The sequence below is a fragment of the Pogonomyrmex barbatus genome, unplaced genomic scaffold, assembly GCF_055798465.1.
Source record: "Pogonomyrmex barbatus isolate J1 unplaced genomic scaffold, ASM5579846v1 scaffold1, whole genome shotgun sequence".
Taxonomy (NCBI): domain Eukaryota; kingdom Metazoa; phylum Arthropoda; class Insecta; order Hymenoptera; family Formicidae; genus Pogonomyrmex; species Pogonomyrmex barbatus.
In genome coordinates this window covers 19,318,656-19,340,644 of record NW_028297098.1, presented here as the reverse complement: position 1 = coordinate 19,340,644, position 21,989 = coordinate 19,318,656, and the positions used below count along the sequence as shown (strand labels likewise).

General features: G+C 28.6%; 3 protein-coding genes across 9 annotated transcripts; 2 read left to right on the top strand and 1 right to left on the bottom strand.

The window, feature by feature from the left end:
- The first annotated feature begins 765 nt into the window (after window positions 1-765).
- Window positions 766-3,255, top strand: LOC105425224 (cytochrome c oxidase assembly factor 6 homolog). Of its 4 annotated transcripts, none has more exons than XM_011635900.3 (3): window positions 766-902; window positions 2,723-2,864; window positions 2,997-3,255. In XM_011635900.3, the coding sequence occupies exons 2-3, from the start codon at window positions 2,724-2,726 to the stop codon at window positions 3,087-3,089; spliced, it is 234 nt and encodes a 77-aa protein (XP_011634202.1). In that variant the 5' UTR covers window positions 766-902; window position 2,723; the 3' UTR covers window positions 3,090-3,255. The 4 variants fall into 4 exon arrangements, with proteins under 4 accessions (XP_011634202.1, XP_011634198.1, XP_011634200.1 ...); XM_011635896.2 differs by lacking the exon at window positions 766-902 and adding an exon at window positions 1,169-1,310; XM_011635898.3 differs by lacking the exon at window positions 766-902 and adding an exon at window positions 1,336-1,773.
- On the top strand, window positions 803-10,265 carry LOC105425268 (uncharacterized). Of its 3 annotated transcripts, none has more exons than XM_089070297.1 (9): window positions 803-902; window positions 3,591-3,875; window positions 3,947-4,845; window positions 5,079-5,841; window positions 6,434-6,851; window positions 7,074-7,216; window positions 7,306-7,457; window positions 7,702-8,088; window positions 8,279-10,265. In XM_089070297.1, the coding sequence occupies exons 2-9, from the start codon at window positions 3,804-3,806 to the stop codon at window positions 10,119-10,121; spliced, it is 4,677 nt and encodes a 1,558-aa protein (XP_088926423.1). In that variant the 5' UTR covers window positions 803-902; window positions 3,591-3,803; the 3' UTR covers window positions 10,122-10,265. The 3 variants fall into 3 exon arrangements, with proteins under 3 accessions (XP_088926423.1, XP_088941760.1, XP_088941751.1); XM_089085634.1 differs by lacking the exon at window positions 803-902 and adding an exon at window positions 1,173-1,310; XM_089085625.1 differs by lacking the exon at window positions 803-902 and adding an exon at window positions 2,723-2,864.
- A 5,034-nt stretch (window positions 10,266-15,299) lies between these two features.
- Window positions 15,300-21,764, bottom strand: CoRest (REST corepressor). Of its 2 annotated transcripts, XM_011635904.2 has the most exons (10): window positions 21,193-21,763; window positions 20,623-20,691; window positions 20,450-20,524; window positions 20,160-20,374; window positions 19,490-19,672; window positions 18,709-18,819; window positions 18,154-18,242; window positions 17,609-17,783; window positions 16,945-17,259; window positions 15,300-16,522 (listed from the first exon to the last, which is right to left on the bottom strand). In XM_011635904.2, the coding sequence occupies exons 1-10, from the start codon at window positions 21,293-21,295 to the stop codon at window positions 16,439-16,441; spliced, it is 1,419 nt and encodes a 472-aa protein (XP_011634206.2). In that variant the 5' UTR covers window positions 21,296-21,763; the 3' UTR covers window positions 15,300-16,438. The 2 variants fall into 2 exon arrangements, with proteins under 2 accessions (XP_011634206.2, XP_011634207.2); XM_011635905.2 differs by lacking the exon at window positions 18,709-18,819 and having other exon boundaries at window positions 21,193-21,764.
- Window positions 21,765-21,989: the final 225 nt, after the last annotated feature.

Genomic DNA, 21,989 nt, shown 5'->3' with positions numbered 1-21,989 from the left:
TTAAATAGCTTCATATCGAATTAATTAATAATAAATAAATATATATATATATATAATTAATTTATAATGTTTTTTAATGCGTGGCCCAACAATATCTAACAACTGATTGAACATTTCTATAGACATTCTACAATAATTATAGAACATTTCGTAATCTTCAAATTCCATTTCTTTACTTGATTGTCAGATTGTCACCTTGTAATAATCTTTCGCGAATATCGAATGCACCTACATTCTATGATGAGCTTTTTCCTGTTGGTATATCATCAGTTTCCATATTCCAAACAATTTTAATATATTATCTCGTCTAATTTTATGTTGTTAAGATTGTTTCATCTTCTTCCACTTTTGCCATCGCTTCCATATTATTAATAACAACAGATCAGGGTCCATGATGACTTCTGAATACGTTCGCACAGATTAAGTTCGCATCTACTTGACTTATTCGTACACATGCATATATGTAAAGTCTCGGTTCCCTCATAAAGCGTACTTTTAATATTTTAATATGTCCAATGGCTGCATTCAGCAGAGAAAGCAGCTTTGCAACTATTGTAAAAATCTATGATAGGATTGGATCTCCTCATGGATCTAAATGTATAAACCAATCGTATTAAAGGACTTTACACAGTTGCAAAGCTGCTTTTTCTGCTAAACGTAGCCAATGAATAAACGAACATTCTCAAGCGAACACATGTTCACGATATGAAAGCACAAAAGGAACATACTAATGGCTGCGTTCAGCAGAGAAAGCAGATCAGTGAGCGTTTAGTGATTCTTTATTATGATTGGTTTCTACACTTACATTCAACGAAGATCTAAAGGCAAGGACCAATAGAAAAATCATATTGAAAAATCACTGAGCGCTCACTGATCTGCTTTCTCTGCTGAACGCAGCCAATGTAAGTATATAAAAGTATAGAAAGTATAATTGGAAAACGGATCTGATTACTCCTTTAATCTCATGCGTTAATTATCTCTCCTTAATTCCCTAAATTCATAATTTTAAATTTAACGTCAAAATGCATTGTCAAACAATTATCAAAAATCTTATGTTGTTACTTACAAAAGAAGGAATAAAATTTATACAAATGAGATAGATTATACAGGTTAGATCATGCAGGCCGAATGAAACCGGCCCAATGAATGACAAGTGGTTTCTGATTAGGAATCATTGACAGTATAGCGAATATTAATTCTCTACTTAAATTGAATCGCAGAACTAAACAAAAGGAAATAAATGATTGCTTTATAGCGAGATAGCACGAAATATTGTTATTTCTCACGTCGTTAGTACGATTAAGGTTCAGGTTAGTTGAACTTTCACGATCTGTAAGTTTAAATATTTACGAGCACGTGTTCAGTAAATTTGCATATTAGTATGTTTTTTCCAAGAAAAGGAAAATCATTCTATATGTAACATGTTACAATGTTCGAATGAATCTGCCAAAATTGCGTAATATTTGAGAAAAAATTTTAAGGTTATACGCGTACTATATATGATAAAAAATGAGTTTACCTTTTCCTAAATATTTTTTATCTATAATCGGATTAATATAATGACACTTATAATTTACACTTATAATTTTTAATTTTTTTTACTAAGTTTGTGTAATTTTTCTTTTGAAGTTAAAATTACGTAATCGCGGATCATGATACGTGCTTTCGAAAATCTATTTTTGCACGATCAAAAATAAATTTTAAGTTCACTTTACTAGAGAGCTCGTTAGTGAGCAATAGTAACGAGAATCTATGTGACCTCCTTAACGAAATGTATGCTGTATTTATTTATTTATTTTCTAAATTTTTGGATTTCATTACATATACAATATTTACTGTTGTATAATTTAATTTTAAAAATATTGAAATAAGCACATATGAGATATAATTTTTACTAATTTGGATTTTTTTTATATATTGGATTGTAAATATTAGGATATTTTTTCGATATTTAACATTATATTTATATTTTTCATTTATAATTTTTTCTTATAAGAATAAACAATACTAAATAAATAATTTTTTATTTATATTTAAATTAAAAATGAAATATTACTGAAAAACTTATTTAATGTGTTTTAAATTTCAATATTATTTACATTTAGGAAAGTGTTAATTGATTATTTTTTATTAAAATTTTAAAGGTATTTTCTTTATAAAAATATTTTTTATAAAAATTTATATTTATATTGTTAAAGTTTTGTTATATTTGAGATAAATTGTTTGAAATAATTAAATAGTTTGTTTTTATTATATTTTATTTTACAACTTTACATTTTGTTGAGCATTAACTCTAGTAATTTAAAAGTGAGTGAGTGAATTTTTGCTAGAATTGCTTTAGTACAAAGAATAAATATTATAGGTAAGTATATTGAATTTTCTTAATTGAGTGTCACATTGCTCTTATAACTACACAATTATTATATGTAATTATTATATTAATTATTATGTCTATTATTATTAAATTATCACATGTTATCTGTTATCACAAAATTAGTGTTGAAATAGTATTTAAAATTACTAGTGAAAATTAATTCAAATTATTTATATTAAACATATATATTATACATATAAAAATATATGTTTATAATTAGTAGTGTCTAAATTTATTATATACATACATTTTTATATAAACAAAAACTAAGATGTAGTTACAAGATAAGTAATAATATGAAAAATGATGAACATATGTTTAATATTTTTTTATATTCTTATATTACAGAATGTCTTTTCCAAACAAAGAAGATCGTCTGAATTGCTGGAGTCGTAGAGATGAATATTGGCAATGCCTTGACAAAAACAAATCTGAAGCAGAATGTATGGAATTTAGGAAACAATATGAAAAATTCTGCCCATCTCAATGGGTAAGTGTTACAAATAATATCCCTTGACGACATTTTTAAAGAATTTTTATAAATTTCGTGTATTTTTAATATTGATAAAAACTAGAACTTTTTTTTATTATCTAACAAGTTTTCTATGCAACTGTTACGCAGGTGAAACACTTTGATCGTAAGAGAGATTACTTGAAGTTCAAAGAGCAAATAGAGCAGGGAGAGTACGTTCCTGAAGAGTCAAAAGAAACATAAAATACTAATTTATCGATTGTATTACATTCATAGCAATTCATGAACTATCAATATTAACTATTAAACAAATTAATTTCATACATTATTCATACGAATTTTTTTTTGACTTTACATTATTGTCTTTTATCTGTTGAATTGTAATAAATAAGATGCTTAAAAATAACAAGATTATGATTTTTATTGCAACATTCTCTTATCCTTAACCAGTATTTTATAGGAGCTCTGAAGTCGTTCGTTTTCTCTCAGATTTTTACGTATCAGAATATAATCTCGAATATACTAAACTCTAATCTAGTAGTTGTTCCGATCGCAGGCTTTTACACTATACTTTAACTATTAATATTTTTATAAAAGATTTTTAAATTTTTCTCGCGTCACACAGCTTTTATTTTGCGGTCTTAATTATAACTTGATTACTTTTTCAAATCGGCTTTTCTTTTTTTCTTTCTTTTTTGCTTAATTAATGTTTCCTGAGAATGTTATTATTTGCCTTACTTGCAGGATATGTCGTCTCGATGGTGGGATGCAAAGTTCCAAAAAATCCAATTTGTTGAAGCAGTGTGATGAAAAGAGCCAAGTTCTTGACTTACAAATGGCGAATAAAAGTTTATTCAATTAAAAATATTATTTTAATATTGTCCGATATATTGCAATAAAGATCTCACGGAAGAAACATTAAATTATCTTTATTATACGAAAAATAGCAGGAACTTCATGAAAAAAATGGGACCACAGGATATATTCAACGAATTGCAAAACTCTGAAAATGATGTACCGATTTTTCGAGTTAGTATTCTCTTTATTATTTGAATGTTTAGTATTTTACATTTGCTTTAATAAATTGTCCCCTTTTCCAGAAATTGATAAGTATCGCGCCTTTACACGATCCTATGGGCGAAAACGTGAAAGAATGGCAAACGATTCTAGCGCATATTATAAAGATAATCAGTAACAGTTCTGAAATGGGAAACGAACGCATTCTTTTAGCGTGCCATGCATTTTACGCATTGCTTTCTGCGCAATGCGATTTGAACTCTTTCAAAGACATCATAGTATATTTTCAAAAATTGGATTCGCATAATTTGTATTTTCTCGAGAAGCAGTACACCGTTTCCGATCTCGAATTATTCAAATTACTGAATGCTTATGGATATCTGCAGATGAATAAAAAAAATAGTCCTGAAATATGTTTTGAATATGACGCTCTTTTAATTATGTTTGATATAATATATAGAAATTGTATGAAATATACAAGATATTCTTATTTCGCATACAAGGTATTATCTATATGGTTGAAGAGATTGAACAATACATATGACGCGCGCTTTTGGAACGATAGCAATTGTATCTTGGAACGAAAATTAGAGGCTATCATATTCTCCAATTGGTCCAATGCACTGAATGATGTATGCAAGCAAAATGCACAAATTTTCAACACGTATCTCCGAATAATGTCATATAAATATAAGGAAACATTTATGGATCGTATATGCCGGTTGTGTCTTAAAGACATGTCATGGCAAAATGAAACAAAATATATTATTCTAGCAGAAATTTTTCATGTACGGGACATAGAAGTTGAAATTATGAAAGATTTTTTACTTCATTTATGCACTAGCTTAACGAGTAATTTTTTACGTTGTGGCGGGACAAAACTTTATCTAGTAATCTTAAGAAAATTAAGCGAAGCTGAATGGAAAAACATGTTCGGAGAAATTATGAAATTTATTATTCATCGTTGGGAATTGGGAGAGCAGTAAGTTTAATAATTCTCTGCAACTTTTTCTAATAATAAATTAATAATAATTAATAATCTCTTAATTTACTTTTTTCATTTCTTAGACAAAAATTATATTCTCGAAAACTGTAAAATTTAAAATTTCTTTGTGATATATTATTCGCAATTTAATGTTTTTTTTTTCTTTATGCGAAGAATATATTTTATAATTTAACAATTTGTATGATATAATGGCAAATCTCTTTTTACAGTGAGAATCACGATGCTCTTCAATCATTATTTAAATATTGGCTTGAACCGACTATTGAAATGTACAGAGAAATCCTGCCATTTTTGTGGGAATTATGTGATGATTCACAGGGATACTTTTTTCGTTCGCACTTACAAAGAGTGGCTGCTAAATTACATATGGAGCTGCCGCAAATGCACGAAATCGATCATTACATAAATGATAAAGAAGAAATCATACGATTGAATGCTTTCGCTGTACTTTGTTACTGCGCCGCTGATCTGATCGGCATTAATAAAATAGATCCATTTTTTCTGATAAAACAATTTCTATGGTATAATGCTAATACTGCAACCATTCTCATGAGAGAAGGGATAATAAAATATTTCAGAATTTTATGCTCAAATATCTTAAAAGCAATTAATACTGATTGTATACAATTTATTTCTGAGTTCATGAATTGGGTGCATGAATATTTTCTGGATTGTTTCGAAATAGGCTCGTGTTATCAACGTAAAATACTTGCTTTAAACTTGTACGAGACCTTACTCTCTTTCACGAATGAGAATTTGCACAAGAGTTATACTCATAAGGAATGTCTTCGCTATGTCACAGTGATCGAAAAATACTTAAAAACCACTAATAGTTGGCCATTTACTAATAAGGAGACTTTGTTCCTATTATTGAGACTCGTACTGGATTCTGCACTCGATGTTAGACAACTAGCTGCCACTCTTATCCTAGAATATTTTGAGAAGGATGCTTTGGTGACTATGGAAAAACGCGTAAGAAGCTTGCCATAATTAAATTTTTATTTTTAAACCTTTTGCGCTTAAATATATATATATATATATATATATATATATATATATATATTTATATTTAATATTTATATATTTACACCACACACACACACACACACACACACACACACACACACACACACACACACACACACACACACACACACACATATATCTACGAAAATTAAGGGAAGAAGGCTGACAAATTAAAAAGTTCTTTGTCCAGCACAATCTTTTTTATATCAAAAGTATCATTAAATTTTTTTCATAATTAATACTTTTCTAATATTTTGAATCTTGATAATTATTAAGTTTTAAGTCTTTTTTATGATAATATTTGAATAAAATTTAATTTAGAATAAGAAGTCGTCATTTATCTTTATCTAACAGAGTTGATATATAAAGACTTATTACAACCTTTTTTTTTTATAAATTGAAATCCATTAACATTATATTTTTATTCAGAAAAAAAGTCGATTTAAAATTGAGCAAAGATTATAATCTCTGTATTTTTATAAAGAATTTCTTTTTAATGAATGTATAATAAGTTATATTAGAAAAATTCTAATTTTAGATACTGTACAAGTGCGCGTGGGAACATTGCAATTCGTCCAAATTTTACAAAATTGAAAGCGGAGCAATTCTCATAAAGATAATGGCACATTGGTTGTCTTTGAGCGAGATTCATAAAGATGAAATTATAATATTTTCTGACAACAAGCACGACAATATTCTCGCTTACTCAAATTATTCAGAATTTCTATTGAACAAAGCTAAATGTCAATTAGCACAGATGAAAAACGACATTTTGAAAGCCATTGTTCAGAATAAACCATTTTATGGTGTATTGACTGCTTTATTGACAGTTGCTTTTCGCAATGGTCCAGAAAATTACATTTTATCATCACAATTTACGGAAAAAATACTCGATCTTTTGAAAGATGCTGTTAATTTTTTTTTATCTATGTTTTCGACAAAAGTATCAAATACAGGTATTAATGTTGAGTTGATTATTAAAATATATCTATTAAATTTATTAGATTATTAATAATCTATCAGTGATAATATATTTATAATTATTAACAATAATTACAGAAGAAATTGTTGACTAATAAGATTATCTGATTAAAATTAATAATTTTATTGATATTATTATATTTTTATTATAATAAAAATTAATTAATTTAATTTATGTAAAATGATTTTGTGTTTAGTTTATTCGTCTTCGTTTGCGGAAATGGGATTGGCTATTGATGAAAAGATAAAAGCCAGTGAAATAGAGGATTTTGATTATGATGATTTGCAATTATCGCCGGCGCATCAAGTGCTTATTTCGTGTATCTGGATGTCCTTAAAAGTATAATATACAATTTTGTCATTATTAGTTTAATACAATAAAATAAATATAAGATATAATTTAATTAAACAAATTTAACTTTTGTGTAGATATCATGTGAAATTGTTAGTGAAATCGGAATATTGATGCATTCTAGTGCACAAGTGCAATGTTCTATGGATATTATTGTTACAATACTATTGAAATGTCGACATAAAGGCGTTGTGGAATCTGCTGGTGTAGCAATTGCACATTTGTCCAAGTAATTATATTTTAATAAAATTTTACTCAATACGATGTATACTAAATAAAATGTATAATAAGTAGAACAATCTAGAAATATTAATGTACTAATAATATATAAAAGTTATATAATGAGTATATTGTTAGTATAATTATTTTCGAAACTCGAAGTAGAAATAACTTATAATCACAATTAAATCAAGTTATTTTCTATAACAATTAATATAACTTAAAAATTATTTTTTAATAAAAAATTGTTTTAGATATTTGTATGACAAGAAAGAATACTCCGAGCTACCAAAAACATATCTAATGTGTTTGTTAGAGGAAGATACGGGAAAATCATTACATTTAACACGACGAGGTGCTGGATTATCAATTATGTTTCATAGATTAGTCATTGGTGATAACCGGAAAGATCGTCCTATAGTGCATTTTGCGGTACAGATGTTATTGCGGTCACTGAAAAACTTTTCGGTAGTGGCTATTAGAAATGTAGAAACTGGACAAGACTCACCATGGGCAAAACGCTTGCACTTTCTGCGTGCGTTAGTAGTCGACAAAGAGATACACGCTCAATTAGTTCCGTATATGGAGGACATTTGTTTAACATGTTTTGAGTACATGAAATCCGATGTTTGGATCGTAAGGTGAAGCAACATAATGCTATCCTTAATTTAATATTTCTTTATATATTCTATATCGGATATATATATATATATATATATATATATATGGTGTGTGTGTGTGTGTGTGTGTGTGTGTGTGTGTGTGTGTGTGTGTGTGTGTGTGTGTGTGTGTGTGTGTGTGTTAATTTGCTCTTCAATTATTATGATGCAGAAACGCGAGTTTGCAACTGTACGGTGCGGTGGTACCAAGATTGGTGGGTCAATGCTCCAGGAGAGGCGGATCGTTAGACTTCGGTAGTGGATATTCTGTCAATCATTTTGTCACACATTATCCGACACTGTCGAGTCACATGTGGGAACAACTCCGAGACGTCTTGAGGATACGTGGAACTTCGAGCGCGGCATTACGTTCTTATTCGAGCATTGTGCATATATTAATAGTGTTGTCTAAGCTGTCAACGAGTGGTTGCGATCTCGTCGATTATCCTGCGAAGGCATTCATGATGAAAGTCAAATGTCTATTGCTCATTCTCCTTGGAAATCCGATGATATATATCAGACAATTGGCTGCGAAAGCATATACGGCTCTCACGCCTTTCAATAGCATCGATTCGGAGATAAATGCAATCCAGAAGGAAATTTTTTTAAGCCGCGACGTTAATATTTCGCATGGATGTTTATTAACTTGTAGATATTTAAGAGATAAATACATTTACGAAACTAGTAATATATATCTCTCTTATGAAATAACGAAAGATTATGGCAAAATCCGCCGGACCGGGAATTCTGAAAGAAATCGATACCTCGATGTAATAGAGACATGGAATGATATGCTTGAACATAGAAAAATAATACAACCATGTTATATATTGGAAATATTGTTTTTTGAGGAATCATATTCTGATATACATTTCGTAGATGAATCTTTTTTCCATCACAATTTATCGATAATTGAATGTATAGCACCATCACAGAAAATTCAACCAGGGTTTTTTCAGTTCGTTAGATATTGGGGGCAATTATATGCGGCACATTTTAAATCTTTAATTGAAAATGGATCAAAATTGAACAATTTCGAGCAAGTAATAATACGTGATATTCTGAATTCAAATTGTATTGAGCAAAGTATCGAATTTTTAAATCACTTGTCATATTGCGTTCCGTTATTAGAATTTATTCTCAAATACTTGATAGCGACAAGCAGCGATTGCCCTCAATTACTTCTTGACGAAATAATAATGTTTACGCTAAGAACTATAAAGCACACTTTGAAGACTAATGAGTTGGAATTCGATAATATAATAGAAAAATTTAATAAGATGGAAATAACAGTCGCGAATTCAAACATAATTCGCGTGAAAAATTCATTGATTTTGGCATATTCTAAGTGCGAGACGTTGATAAATGGAGTATTATTGTATATTTCCAATATATGCATGCATGAGATGCAATCTGTAAGATTGACGGCGGCAGAATATATCGAACTTGTTCTGTATCGTTTTGCACAATTGAAGGACAATAATAGATTAACAATTATGCGATGCTGTTTGATTTTGCTGAAAGATGAGATCGACGAGATACGCGAAATCGTATCGACATCGTTGCAAATGCATGTGTTTTGCGAATACATCGATTTCATGCATCGATTGCAACATGAGGAGATGATATATCAACAGCTCTTGTTGCATGTCATTTGTCTTCATGATATCACTGTCGCTAATGATGATAGTGTAGATTTTATACAATATTTTACATGTGGTATTCGAGACATCGATCTTAACATGACGATCGAGAATCCGTTTCATCACGATAATATTTTTTATAAGGAGGAATCAAAGTTTTTGAATATGTGTTTCCTTTATAACCCTTCGGATGATGATCGCAGTATCCGCGAAAATTCTTTGAACGTTATACGCGCAATACAAGCGAAACGTTTCAGGAATTTACAAGAACAAGCTGGTTTTAATTATAATGATCTGCGAATAATTTTATATTTAAGAGAGATTGATTATATAGTACGGAAGCGAGATCTTATTGTTCGACAATGGAAATAGTACAATTCTCATTTATTAATTTCCCAATTTTTAAATTGTAAAATACGAATTCATCAGTTATATCAAAAGTTTTTAAACATCGAAGCTTTTTTCATATGAGATTGATATAGATTAATAAAGTATATTTCAAATTTATAAAAAAAATTATTAGTCTGTCAGAGGTGATTTTTCGTATAAGTCCTCATTTGTATTAATGATAACCCATAATCTAATCGAAATAAGATTGAATTAATGATTAATATAAGATTATTGCAGATTCGAGATGATTGGTAAGTAGAGATAAGTTTAATATGGAATAATTATATGATAAAGAGATTAAAAAATTATATATATTTTTTTATATATATTTTTTACTAGTTTATCGACTAACAGATTTCTGGATTGTATTTTTGAAAGAAAATATGAGAAATAAATGGATTTATTGGGGGCTCGATTCGTGCTTTGCGCAATTCCTCCTGCTGCTTCCAGGAAGATTTTTAATATTATTAGCCAGGATATCACTACTGCAGTTTCCGCATTCATTGAGAGAATAAGGCCATCTCTCTGGAATACCAGTGATGAAGTTTTGTGTGTGTGTGTGTGTGTGTGTGTGTGTGTGTGTGTGTGTGTGTGTGTGGGGTGTGTGTTGTGTATGTGCTCTCTCAATATATACATATATATATACATATTATGTATGTTTTATATTGTATTGTTTATTATTTATCTTGGCTGAAAAAAGACGTATTGTTCTAAATTAGGATATTGCGATAAATATTATCACATATCTTAATAATTAATAATAAAATGTTTGAGATAATATTTTTTGCAAAATAATAAAAATTTCACGACTGATTTTTCAAGGCCGTATATCCCCTCCTTTCTTTTACTTGGGAAAATTACGCCAATCTCTCATAATGAATACGTGTCAATTGTCGCGTCACACATTGTCTCAAATTACAGTGGATCAAATCTGACTGATTGTGATAATATTTTTAAATTCTATTACTTAATAAGCAAGCAGACATCAAATATATCCATATATAAGCAACGAATAAAATCACATATTTTTTATTTTTGTTTATTTTATTTTTATTTTATTTTATTTGACGCGATCGGATTTGAACCTGGATCTTTGGCATGGAAAGCAGACGTATAACTCTCTGTGTCATGATCACACAGAGAATATTTGATGATGATGATGATAATGATGATAATGATGATGATGATGATGATGATGATGATGATGATGATGATGATGATGATGATGATGATGATGATGATGATGATGATGATGCTGATGATGATGATGATGATGATGATGATGATGATGATGACGATGATGATGATGATGATGATGAATACTTCAATATAATAAAAATTGGAATATTTTTCTTTGTAATGAATAAAAGAAAATTATTTTACAAGTCATATAAGTTTTATCGGTTTGAAGTTTCGCGAATGACTATTAGCTTTTCATTTTTGATTTTGTGATATGTCAATTTCCAATTCTTGTATTGTACAATTGACTGTAAATGATATGTTACATCAAAGGCATTAATGTATATTATATTAATTATAAAATTATAATTAAGTTCTGTGTAAAAGAATTATTAGGAGTTTAGGAGATATTTTATATTTTGTCTGAGATATTAATATGAAATATCTTGACATTTATTTTTCAGTTATTTTATATTAATATTTTTTATATATAAAATAATGAGATAAATCAGTCTATGCGTGAAAAATTGACATGTATTATCTCAAACTAGTGGATCAACTTCACTGATAATGTGACTGATGTGATAACATTCTCAATTATTTAATTGAACAATGACGATAAATATATCCACGTGTGATCATCAAAGAAATAGATTGCCCTTCTGCATCATAGGTTTAGGAATTGACTTTATATATAAAACACAATTTTAAATAGAAAGGAGGGTGTACGTCATGGCAGAAACCCAGCTTCGAATCAATTGTGAAAATTTTTATTATTTTGTGAAATATCATCTCAGTCAGAAATCGACTGTGAGAGATGGCATGTCTTTCAAATCCAACTTTTTCAAATATTTACACGACGTCAATGCTTTCAATTCGTAATTAGTAAATCTTCTAAAACAAATCAAGGAGCTTTCTCTCAAGTATTTACAGGAAGAAAGGAAATAACGAAAGCTTTCATCATCTCTAATTGCACAGCTGCTATTAATAAAACAAAAACCATATTATTTATTATAAATTTCCAAATAAAGAGGAAAATAATGTTTTCAGACAAAAGAATCGACGATTGCTCCTAACTAAATTTTGCAAAATGTAATAGTTGTTATATAACTTTCAAGGCGCAAGATATATTTAATTTTGTATAATTACATGTGTACAATTTCTTAGCCAGCCAAATGTACCATATACATATTCCAAAGAATATGTATAAATATAGATTTTATCGCTCTTTATACATATACACATTATATCATGCGGCTTTTTTATCCTCTTGATCGCCACGTCAATATATATACATTATAATAGCTTAGATTTAATGACGAATAATTTAAATTTCTTTGTAAATATCCGCATTACATGAAATAGAGGATTTTTACCTTATTACATTAATCATGTTTGAATTGAATTGAATTGAATTGTCTCTAATAATTGCAAGTATGTCATATCCAATAGAAATTTAATTGATTTAGTTGGAATTTAATTCTCATTTTTTCTTACATACAAAAAAAATTCTTATATTTAAAGAAATTTGCGTACACATTTTATATAAAAAAAAAAATCGTATAGTGCAATATCTCTTAGCGATATACTGACATAACTGCTTAAATTGTTTTGATAAAACTTCGAAAGAAAGTATTATGCACGAATACATTAAAAATATTATATAAAAATAATGTTATATTTAATGTGAAAATAAATAAAACGTGGTATATGCATTAATGTTTTATAAAACGTTTCACACATTGGTGCGGATGAATTTAATTTAGGGGACAGTAAATTCTTTCTTTCTTCAATGATAATGCGCGCCCTCGTATATTGAGTAATAATTTATCTGTATAATTCTACAGAATATATATATATATATATATATATATATAATTATTTTTTGTTAACACTGCTTTACTTTACTATACGAATGGTGTTCCGTTCTTATATCATTGTTTTAATCTATTGGCAAGATCTGTCGTGTTTGCGTGATATGTCACTATTAGTGAACGCAAATTTCATCATTAAAACTTCCTCCCTCCCTCCTCTCTCTCTCTCTCTCTCTCTATGTATATATATATATATATATATATATATATATATATAGAGAGAGAGAGAGAGAGTGTATATATATATATATATATATATATATATATATATATATAGTGAGAAGATTTATTTCCACTTAGGGACTGATCCTGTTTGAATTATTTAATCAACCGACTCTTGAACATATAAAGATTAGCATACAAGTCATTCATCCTTATATTTAATCATCCGTACATGCATACATATATTCGCACAAATGCATGTTCCAATCTGCTAATATATAATTTAATAATATATCCCTTAATTATTACATATGGATATTTAATAATTTTTTTATTATTACTATTACCATATTTAAATCTAAATTTTATATGAATCATCGTCTATCTATAATATTGCTAAATTTAGATTTATGCATTATATAGTTTAACTACTTAATTATTAGCTTATTGTGAAAAATATATGTATGATAATAATCAATTTTCATCCTTTTTTGAACATATAACAATAAAATTCTAATAGATATATTTCATTGAAACTCAGTGAAAAATCCATGATTAGGATGTTAATAAATACATTGCAAAAGAGGCAATAGAACATATGCATTAATGTATAGTAAAAAAATTTATAAATGGATTTATTATCTATATGCGTCGTACTTATAGTAGTTTTTATATTTTATTTTCTTTGATTGTTATCAATTGTTAAAATTTCAAGATAAAGTATTCATATTTTTGGAACTGTTATACAATCCTCGTGTATAATGCAGAGATATTTTGTAAAAGAAATTAATTATTCATTAACAAGTATTGTTATATCAAAATTTTAATCTCATTTTATGATAAGTAATTTTATTTTATAGTTTATATCAGAATAGAATAGACACAAAATGTGTAACATATATAAGAACAGTTTAATATCTTCAGAATTAAAGGTTATTTTAAAATTTCCAGAAAATAAAAAATAAAACTTTATATAAATTTCCTTGCAAGAGAAATGTGCTGAGTGCTACTGTGTTGATTCACACACCGCTATATTTCTAAAAAGGAGATTGATATTATACAATAATTTTGATTTATTTTAGATATATGTATGTGTGCATGTGTATGTATATATATATATATATGCGTGTGTGTGTGTGTGTGTATTCTTTATTATACACAAAAACATTCCTTAATGGCTATTCATTTTACAAAATAGACTGTGCGTTCTAATATTATTACTTAAATTGTTCTTAATAAATTTATAAAGTAAAGCTCAGATTTCATGTAGAAATTAAAATGTTAATATGAAGGCGTGCATTATCTCTTTATAAAGATACTGTGAATCTCTTTCCTTTATCCGGAAAATGGCTTTTCTTGTTCAACTTTGCATATATACATTGTAATCATTTATAATGCCATACATTTTTTATAATGACAATTCACATTATCAGTTTTTAAGAACACCGATACGTTGTAAGAACACCATAACGTTATTCTCACGTTTGGAAGATATTTTTTCTTTATCAATTTCTTATCATTATGTGCGTGCATCTTAAATAAATTACGACGATAATAATTATATTTTCGCATAATTTTATAATGGACTATAAATGTTTAATTACAATCTATTATAAAATTATACTTTTCATATTATAGATATGAAATATATTCTTCTGTTTTCTGTCTGCTGCACATTAGTGTCGGTCCACAATAGGTGATTTAAGCTTTAAGACGTAAGAAATTGACCAATTATAATCGAATATGAAAAGAATACTCGATTATGATTAGTCAATTTCTTACGGCTTAAAGATTAAATACTTATTGTGGACCGACACTTATAATGCGAAAGATTGTCAATATTGCGACATTATTACCGTCCGTAATTGAATTTTTTTTTCAGCATAAAAAATAGTGCAAGCTCTATGTAAAATTGGTAAGATTATAAGAAAAAAATGTTAAAATGTTTGATATTCTTATCATATATAATATTTACTTTTACAATATTTTAATTATACAGAAATTGTGATTGAAAATTAAAGTCATTGCCTGTATTTGTTGTTGCTACCAACAAACTTGAGAGAATAAAAGCTACAATTATAGATAATTAGTATGTACGACAAAAGGGAAAAGAAGCAAAGAAAAATGTCAAAATTATGAGCAATAAAATTTAGAAGGCACATAAGTGATATAAGTATACATAAGCAGTGAAAATGATATAAAAAAGTTTCACTGCCTAGCAAAATTGTCTATAGTACGAATAATAGTAAAGATGAGAACAAATACATTTGAATATCAAAACATTTTTCATAATTCAGAACGTTTTAACACACAATTTCTTAATCTATAAAATCTTTTAACATATATTCACACAATATTCTTGTGATATATCTGTTGATAATATATTGTAGCACTTAACTTTCTCTTTAAATGAGATCAATTTTATAATATAATCATCATGCATTTTACAAATTAATTCAAATCTTATATTCAAATAATAAATATGAAAAATAAATTTCCGATATGTAACATATGTGAAAATAATATTTGAAGTTTATACTTAAACGAAGAAGTTTTTTTTCTGATATTATGTACAATGCATATTGTAACAAATCTTTTGCGGCTTTGAATATCGTTTTTTGCAAACATGGTCTTAGTGAGAATTAAAATTTTTCAATATATGATATACATATATGTATGACATATATTTTTCAATACATGACATTAATTTTTTAACGTATAATACATATGTATGGCATATTTTTAACATATGTTATACATAATGTATAATAACATATATTATCTTTTATACACAAATAGAGGATTAAAAATTAGCCTCTTTGGTATAAAAGATAAACTCACTAAGAATGTTATTAAATGTAGATTTATTTCAAAATAAATATTAGATAATCTTTTATATGATTCACATACATACAATTTGATGATGATGTAATTAAATTTAGATTTAATTTCATGCTCTTGAATAAAAAAACAAAAAGGAAAAGAATAGATAAATTTCATTAACTTTCCATACTATTATCGATTGTTATCATTAAGCCTGCAATTATTCTTTTCTCGTTTTGTATTTGAAATTATACTCATTTGTTATTTAGCAACTTGCCCAGGCCCAGTGGATGTTTTTCCCTTTTGAGATGATTCTGCCATATCATTTGATTGATCAATATCCATCTAAAAATTTGAATTTGATTGGAATTAGTAATTTAAATCAATAATATTCAATTTAAACAAAAGATTAAAATATAAAAAATTTAAAAATTTGATCAAAACTTTTGATTAATATAGAATTAATTTGTTTAGTATATAATTAAATTTGATAGATAATAATAATTATTTTATTTTTTATATTATTTATAAATAGCATAATTTTCTCTTTTAATACTTTTATTACTTTTAATATTTTTAATACTTTTAATACTTTTCTCTTTTATTACGAATAATACTTTTACTAAGAAAAAATAAATTTTGCATTAATCAAAGTAATATTCCTGAATTTGTCGATGCATTTTTTTTTAATATTATGTAACAAAAATATATGACATAAAACTTATATTCGTTACACAGTAATGTGTACAATATATCATATTCAATACCTTTTCTTCTTTTTCATCATCGATAAGAATGGGACCATTTTCAGCTTCAAATTCCTTTAAAACTGCATCCAAATTATATCTTCGTCGATAGTTCACGAAAAATGATCGCAAATGAGCTTCGGTCTTGGTTCCGATAACTTCAGCGATTGCAGCGAAATCTTTTCCATATTTTCTAATGCCTTGAACGGCTAACAACAATTCATCATTTGTCCAGCGAGCATTTATACGACTTGATACCTCTGGCGGTCGTAGATGATCGATACCATCAGTTGTTTTTCGCTTTAGTGCGCTTACTTGTTGTTTGTTAGCTTGTATCTGTGATTGTGAATAAATTATGTAACATTACAAACAAGTTATGTATAAATACGTAAATTGTATAATTAATATTTTAATTTAAGAGATAATATGCAAATATAGATCATGAAAGTATTGGAGTGTCTGCAATCTGTTATTCAGAAATTTTATTCTACTTTATATTTTTTCGAAAACTCATTTCGAACACATTAAAACAACACATTATCTAACTATATTTTCAGGATATATTAATAGTTTCAAATGTGCAAGCGTTTGCATATGCTTTTATGACTCATTATAACTATATAAAAAAATAAAGAAAAATGTATCCACACGTCGTGTTGCCTTTCTTTTCTGCTTATTAACATACTTGACGTTTTAAGCTAACGATCTCAGTATCGATAGCTTGCAAACTGTTGTTGGCTTGATTTGGTTGACCAGCCAAAGCCGCCAAATCATCATGATTCACAACCAAACCCCGGGGTGGTTTTCTTTTATTCGTACGACCCGGCATGGAAGTTAACGGTCTTGCTACACCGGTGCGCCTAAACCATCAGAAAACGTAGAGAGATTTTAAGGACATGGACATTAGACTAATCACTGTATTTTAATATTACTAAAACTAACTATCATTAATAAGGGATAATTTCAAACAATATGCGAGATACATGTAAGCAAGTTTCCAAGGATATTCATAAGTTTTAATTGCTTAAGTAAGGTTAAATATATGTGTTATCTATAAAAAAAGAGTATCATTAAATAAATATTATTAATTAAAAATAGAATCATCGAAACGATTCTAATTTATTTCTCATATGAATATCCTTTTTCCGACGCTTATTGAATTGTATAAAATAAGATTTATTTATTTGCCATTATTGGCATTGGCATTTGATTTACGTTACGTTCACTGACCTCCAATGTAGATAGCAGCTATGACACGCGTGTCCTTTGGGCGTCGCACGAACACTATGGCATGCAACGCCACAGTTGCTACACGAGCCCTACAACACATAACACCCTTTTAAGACAAAAATTTTGATAACCCCCCCACCCATTCCCACTTTATAATTTATCATTATTTGTCATCTTTGAACACTAAGAGCAAATTAGAAGAAAAATCACTAAAGTGATGTCTGTCCTGTTCTCTACAATATCAAACCTATTTTTGTATTTCTTATAATTCGCTCGACTTGTAATAATTCACAGCGAAATTGATATCAAAGCAATTCCAGCTGAATACTCGATTCGATATTTCGAATTTTTCTGCTTCATTTCCTCAGTAAGGTTTCAGCCTATCAATTTCACGATCAACACCATAAGAAATTTTGACAAGAGAAGAGAAGAGAACATATACATATATATGCCAGTGTAGCAATAATATACGTGATACAATGAAAATAGCAAAATAGTAGTAAAGCTAAGCTAACTATACTAGGTATGCGAGTGGGTAAGGTTTAGGCTGAGTACCTGAACCTGAGGGGCGTTTTCCGAGTCGGATGGGGCCTTAGCGTCAGTGCCTTGGCTTCCTGGCACAGCTTGGTTCTTTCCACGACGTATTCCGCGGTGGATCGTCCATTTCTGGAACGTTCCACATTTACGTTCACATACTGATGTAATGTCCAACTAAACTATTGCTTATATTTTACATTTAGATAGATCGAATAGAATATCATGAAAAGAATATCGTAAAATTTGGAAATTTATCATTTAGAAATTTTATGCCCTATGTATACATTTAGAAGATATTTATTATAACGATTTATTAGCTTTTTGCCACTATTCGCAAGATATAGCAAAATAGCATCTTCTTCCTATTTATTATATACAATGTATTATCGTGTGGATACATTTTTTCATTACGTATATAGCAAGTTTTTAAACAGTTATCTTCATATTATCAATTTGTGCCATGATAGCATAACATTTGTAATATAATCAGGTTGAAACACAGCCAAAGCAGTAAGCTTATACACGAAGAGATATATCTATTACAAAATGGAAAGGGAGAAAGGAGATATTAACATATACATATATTAGATATTATGGAGAATTCCGTACGAAAAACGGATAGGATCATTGCCTACTATAATTACATTTAACATTTAAATTATTGTTTTAGGATTTCCACTTTAGATTAACCCGTGTGTTAAAGTATTAATAAAAAAGGAGAAAAAAAGGATATATTTATATAAGAACGAAGAGCATGCATAAAAATTTATTATTTAAATTATCTTCAAAAAATTCTTACTTTTTCTTCGGATTCGCTATCTGTGTTGGAACCGAGTTCACTTCCATTTTCGCTGCCATTCTCGCCTTCTTTGCAACCGCTCGTCAATTTACGTGCTTGCCTGTCCATCAATGATGTCCTAGTTCGCGTTTTCTTCCAGCTATAGTAGTATTTCACGAGGCTCGCAATAGATTTGTCAGGTAGCTATACAAAAATCATTACAAATAAATCCCTTAATAATCAAGATATATATATATTTATACCTCTTTTTTTCTAACTTATCTTTATTATATAATTTAATATTAAAATTTTAATTTATGCAAGTTACATGCGTACAAATTTGAAAATATTAAATATTTAAATATGAAAAATATTTATATACGACTACTTTAAAGTTATTTAATGTTATATTACAGTAATATTAGAAATATTCTGACCGAATGTATTAGATTTTAAAATTTCAACATTTCTTCAAATATATTATAAAATTATATTATAAAGATATCCTGTAATTTTTAAAATATAATTAAGTATGAGTTATAATGAATTATACAACTCATATGTTTCAAACTAATTCATACATTTTACTCTATTTTTTTTATAATATAGTTCTGTTTATTTTATATATATAAAATAAATAGAATTAAATGATTTTAATAATTTAAATATCATAAAATATATTACAACATACCATTTGCCGAATTCGGTGGAAACTCTTTCCATGAAATTGGAATGCCTGTTCAAACAATACTTTATCTTCAACCGTCCATTCATCAGGAAATGGAGTAAAATTCGCCAGGTCCAAGACCGCACGTTCTAAATTATGTTTATGCCAAAATAGCATTCCCAATGCCTGTTCTCCATTATAACCGTATTTTTCTTTAGCCAGTATAATATATTCGTCCACTGAGAAAATAAAATGCATTAATAATCATCAATATCTGTTAAATGAATTGGTTTATATAAATTTGCTATGCTTACGTTTCTGATCTGGTATATCAGTAGTAGGTGACCAAACTAATAAGGCCCTATCAGGACACTGATCCAATCGACGTTCTGAAATATATATTAGATTGAGTATTATTATATATCTAAATATCAGTAATAACATAAATATAGCTAATATTTTCAAAATTATAAAAATTATAAAGTACCGTTAACAGGAACAAATTCTGGAACAACGACCTGATAATCTCGTCCAACTCTTATCTTTTCTGCTGGAACTTGAAAAAGGAAATATTTAGTATTTCTACTAAATTAATTGTACTAAGTTGAATGATAATTAATAAGTCAAAGAGAAGATAAATTTATTATATACTTTAATGCTAATCATTATTTATACTATTTATACATTTTAACTGAATATTACTAATTTTTTATATACATATTAAAAAAATAGCATTAATTTGATTTCTTATTATTGCGGCTACTAACAAATCAATATTTTTTGTAAGAAACATTTATATAAAGAAATAATATTCATGCGATTCACAGAATATTTGCAATTATAAAAGCAGTTACAAAAGGCGGGGAGCGCGCTGTTTGAAGAATTTCTTTGATTTTTATGTTAGAGCATGACGAAACCGTTTGCTAGTTTTTGATTTAAAAACCTTGCGCAATCTTCAAACATCTGTCATGTGGAATATAAACGTTTCCGTAATCAAAATCTGTGAAATCGAAATATTGCGGATCAATGGTAATGACGAGACGAGAATCGATGGTACCTCCTTCCTCCTCGCTGGATGATTCGGTCTGTGCATTAGGGCTGGGGCCTCGTGACCTACGGCCGTTTCGTACATTTTCGGAATTTCTCTCCGCTAGAACCATCGCGGTGTACGTTTGCTCGTCGATCAGGATTCGTGGTTCGCCAAATCGCACAGATTCACCTGGTGCCGCTGCGGCAGGACTCAGAAATGCAGGATGACAGAGAGTCACCCGCAGACGTGCCGACCCAGAACCCAACGGCTTCTGCTTACGATTCTCCTTGAGACTGCATGGTGTGGAGCCCGATCGAGATTCTACAGCTGTCGTTCCGTGCGATCGTAGCGAAAGTAAAATGGCCGTCTAGCACGCGCGACCCTATTGGCTGGCGCCGACGCGCTTGGGAGAAAAATGGCTCGGCCAATTTCTTGAAGTAACGAGCCGCGATTTTGCAGAGGATAAATGTTGAGAAAAGCTGCTGTTTGCTTGCATTTACCGGTTATGCCTTTTCCCCAAAAATCTACTCAATTCTTTTAAATTCAAAATCAGTACGCGAGCGAAATCGACACCATATCTCGAAAACGATTCGACTGTAGGTATACATATAAAAGATAATCTTCAAACCAATCTTTAGGTACTGTTACTATCATTGAATGTACATTGAGCAAATGAGCGACTAACGGATGGCGAATTTAAGTCTGAAATTCGAAAGATGGCGATGGATATTTTTCAGAAATGAAATAAATGCGAATTTATTCAGCGTAGTTTAAATATGTGTTAAGATTACTATAATAAAACAACGAATGTGATAATATCAAAT

Excerpts from the sequence above, each read along its gene's own strand:
- LOC105425268 (XM_089070297.1), top strand. The coding sequence starts at position 3,804 with ATGAAAAAAATGGGACCACAGGATATATTCAACGAATTGCAAAACTCT. Across the intron at positions 3,876-3,946 it reads ATGATGTACCGATTTTTCGA|AAATTGATAAGTATCGCGCC; the intron begins GTTAGTATTCTC and ends CCCCTTTTCCAG. Across the intron at positions 4,846-5,078 it reads CGTTGGGAATTGGGAGAGCA|TGAGAATCACGATGCTCTTC; the intron begins GTAAGTTTAATA and ends CTCTTTTTACAG.
- CoRest (XM_011635904.2), bottom strand. The coding sequence starts at position 21,295 with ATGGTTCTAGCGGAGAGAAATTCCGAAAATGTACGAAACGGCCGTAGG. Across the intron at positions 18,820-19,489 it reads ATAGCGAATCCGAAGAAAAA|AAATGGACGATCCACCGCGG; the intron begins GTAAGAATTTTT and ends GGAACGTTCCAG. Across the intron at positions 17,260-17,608 it reads TCGTTAGCTTAAAACGTCAA|ATACAAGCTAACAAACAACA; the intron begins GTATGTTAATAA and ends TCACAATCACAG.
- LOC105425224 (XM_011635900.3), top strand. The coding sequence starts at position 2,724 with ATGTCTTTTCCAAACAAAGAAGATCGTCTGAATTGCTGGAGTCGTAGA. Across the intron at positions 2,865-2,996 it reads AATTCTGCCCATCTCAATGG|GTGAAACACTTTGATCGTAA; the intron begins GTAAGTGTTACA and ends ACTGTTACGCAG.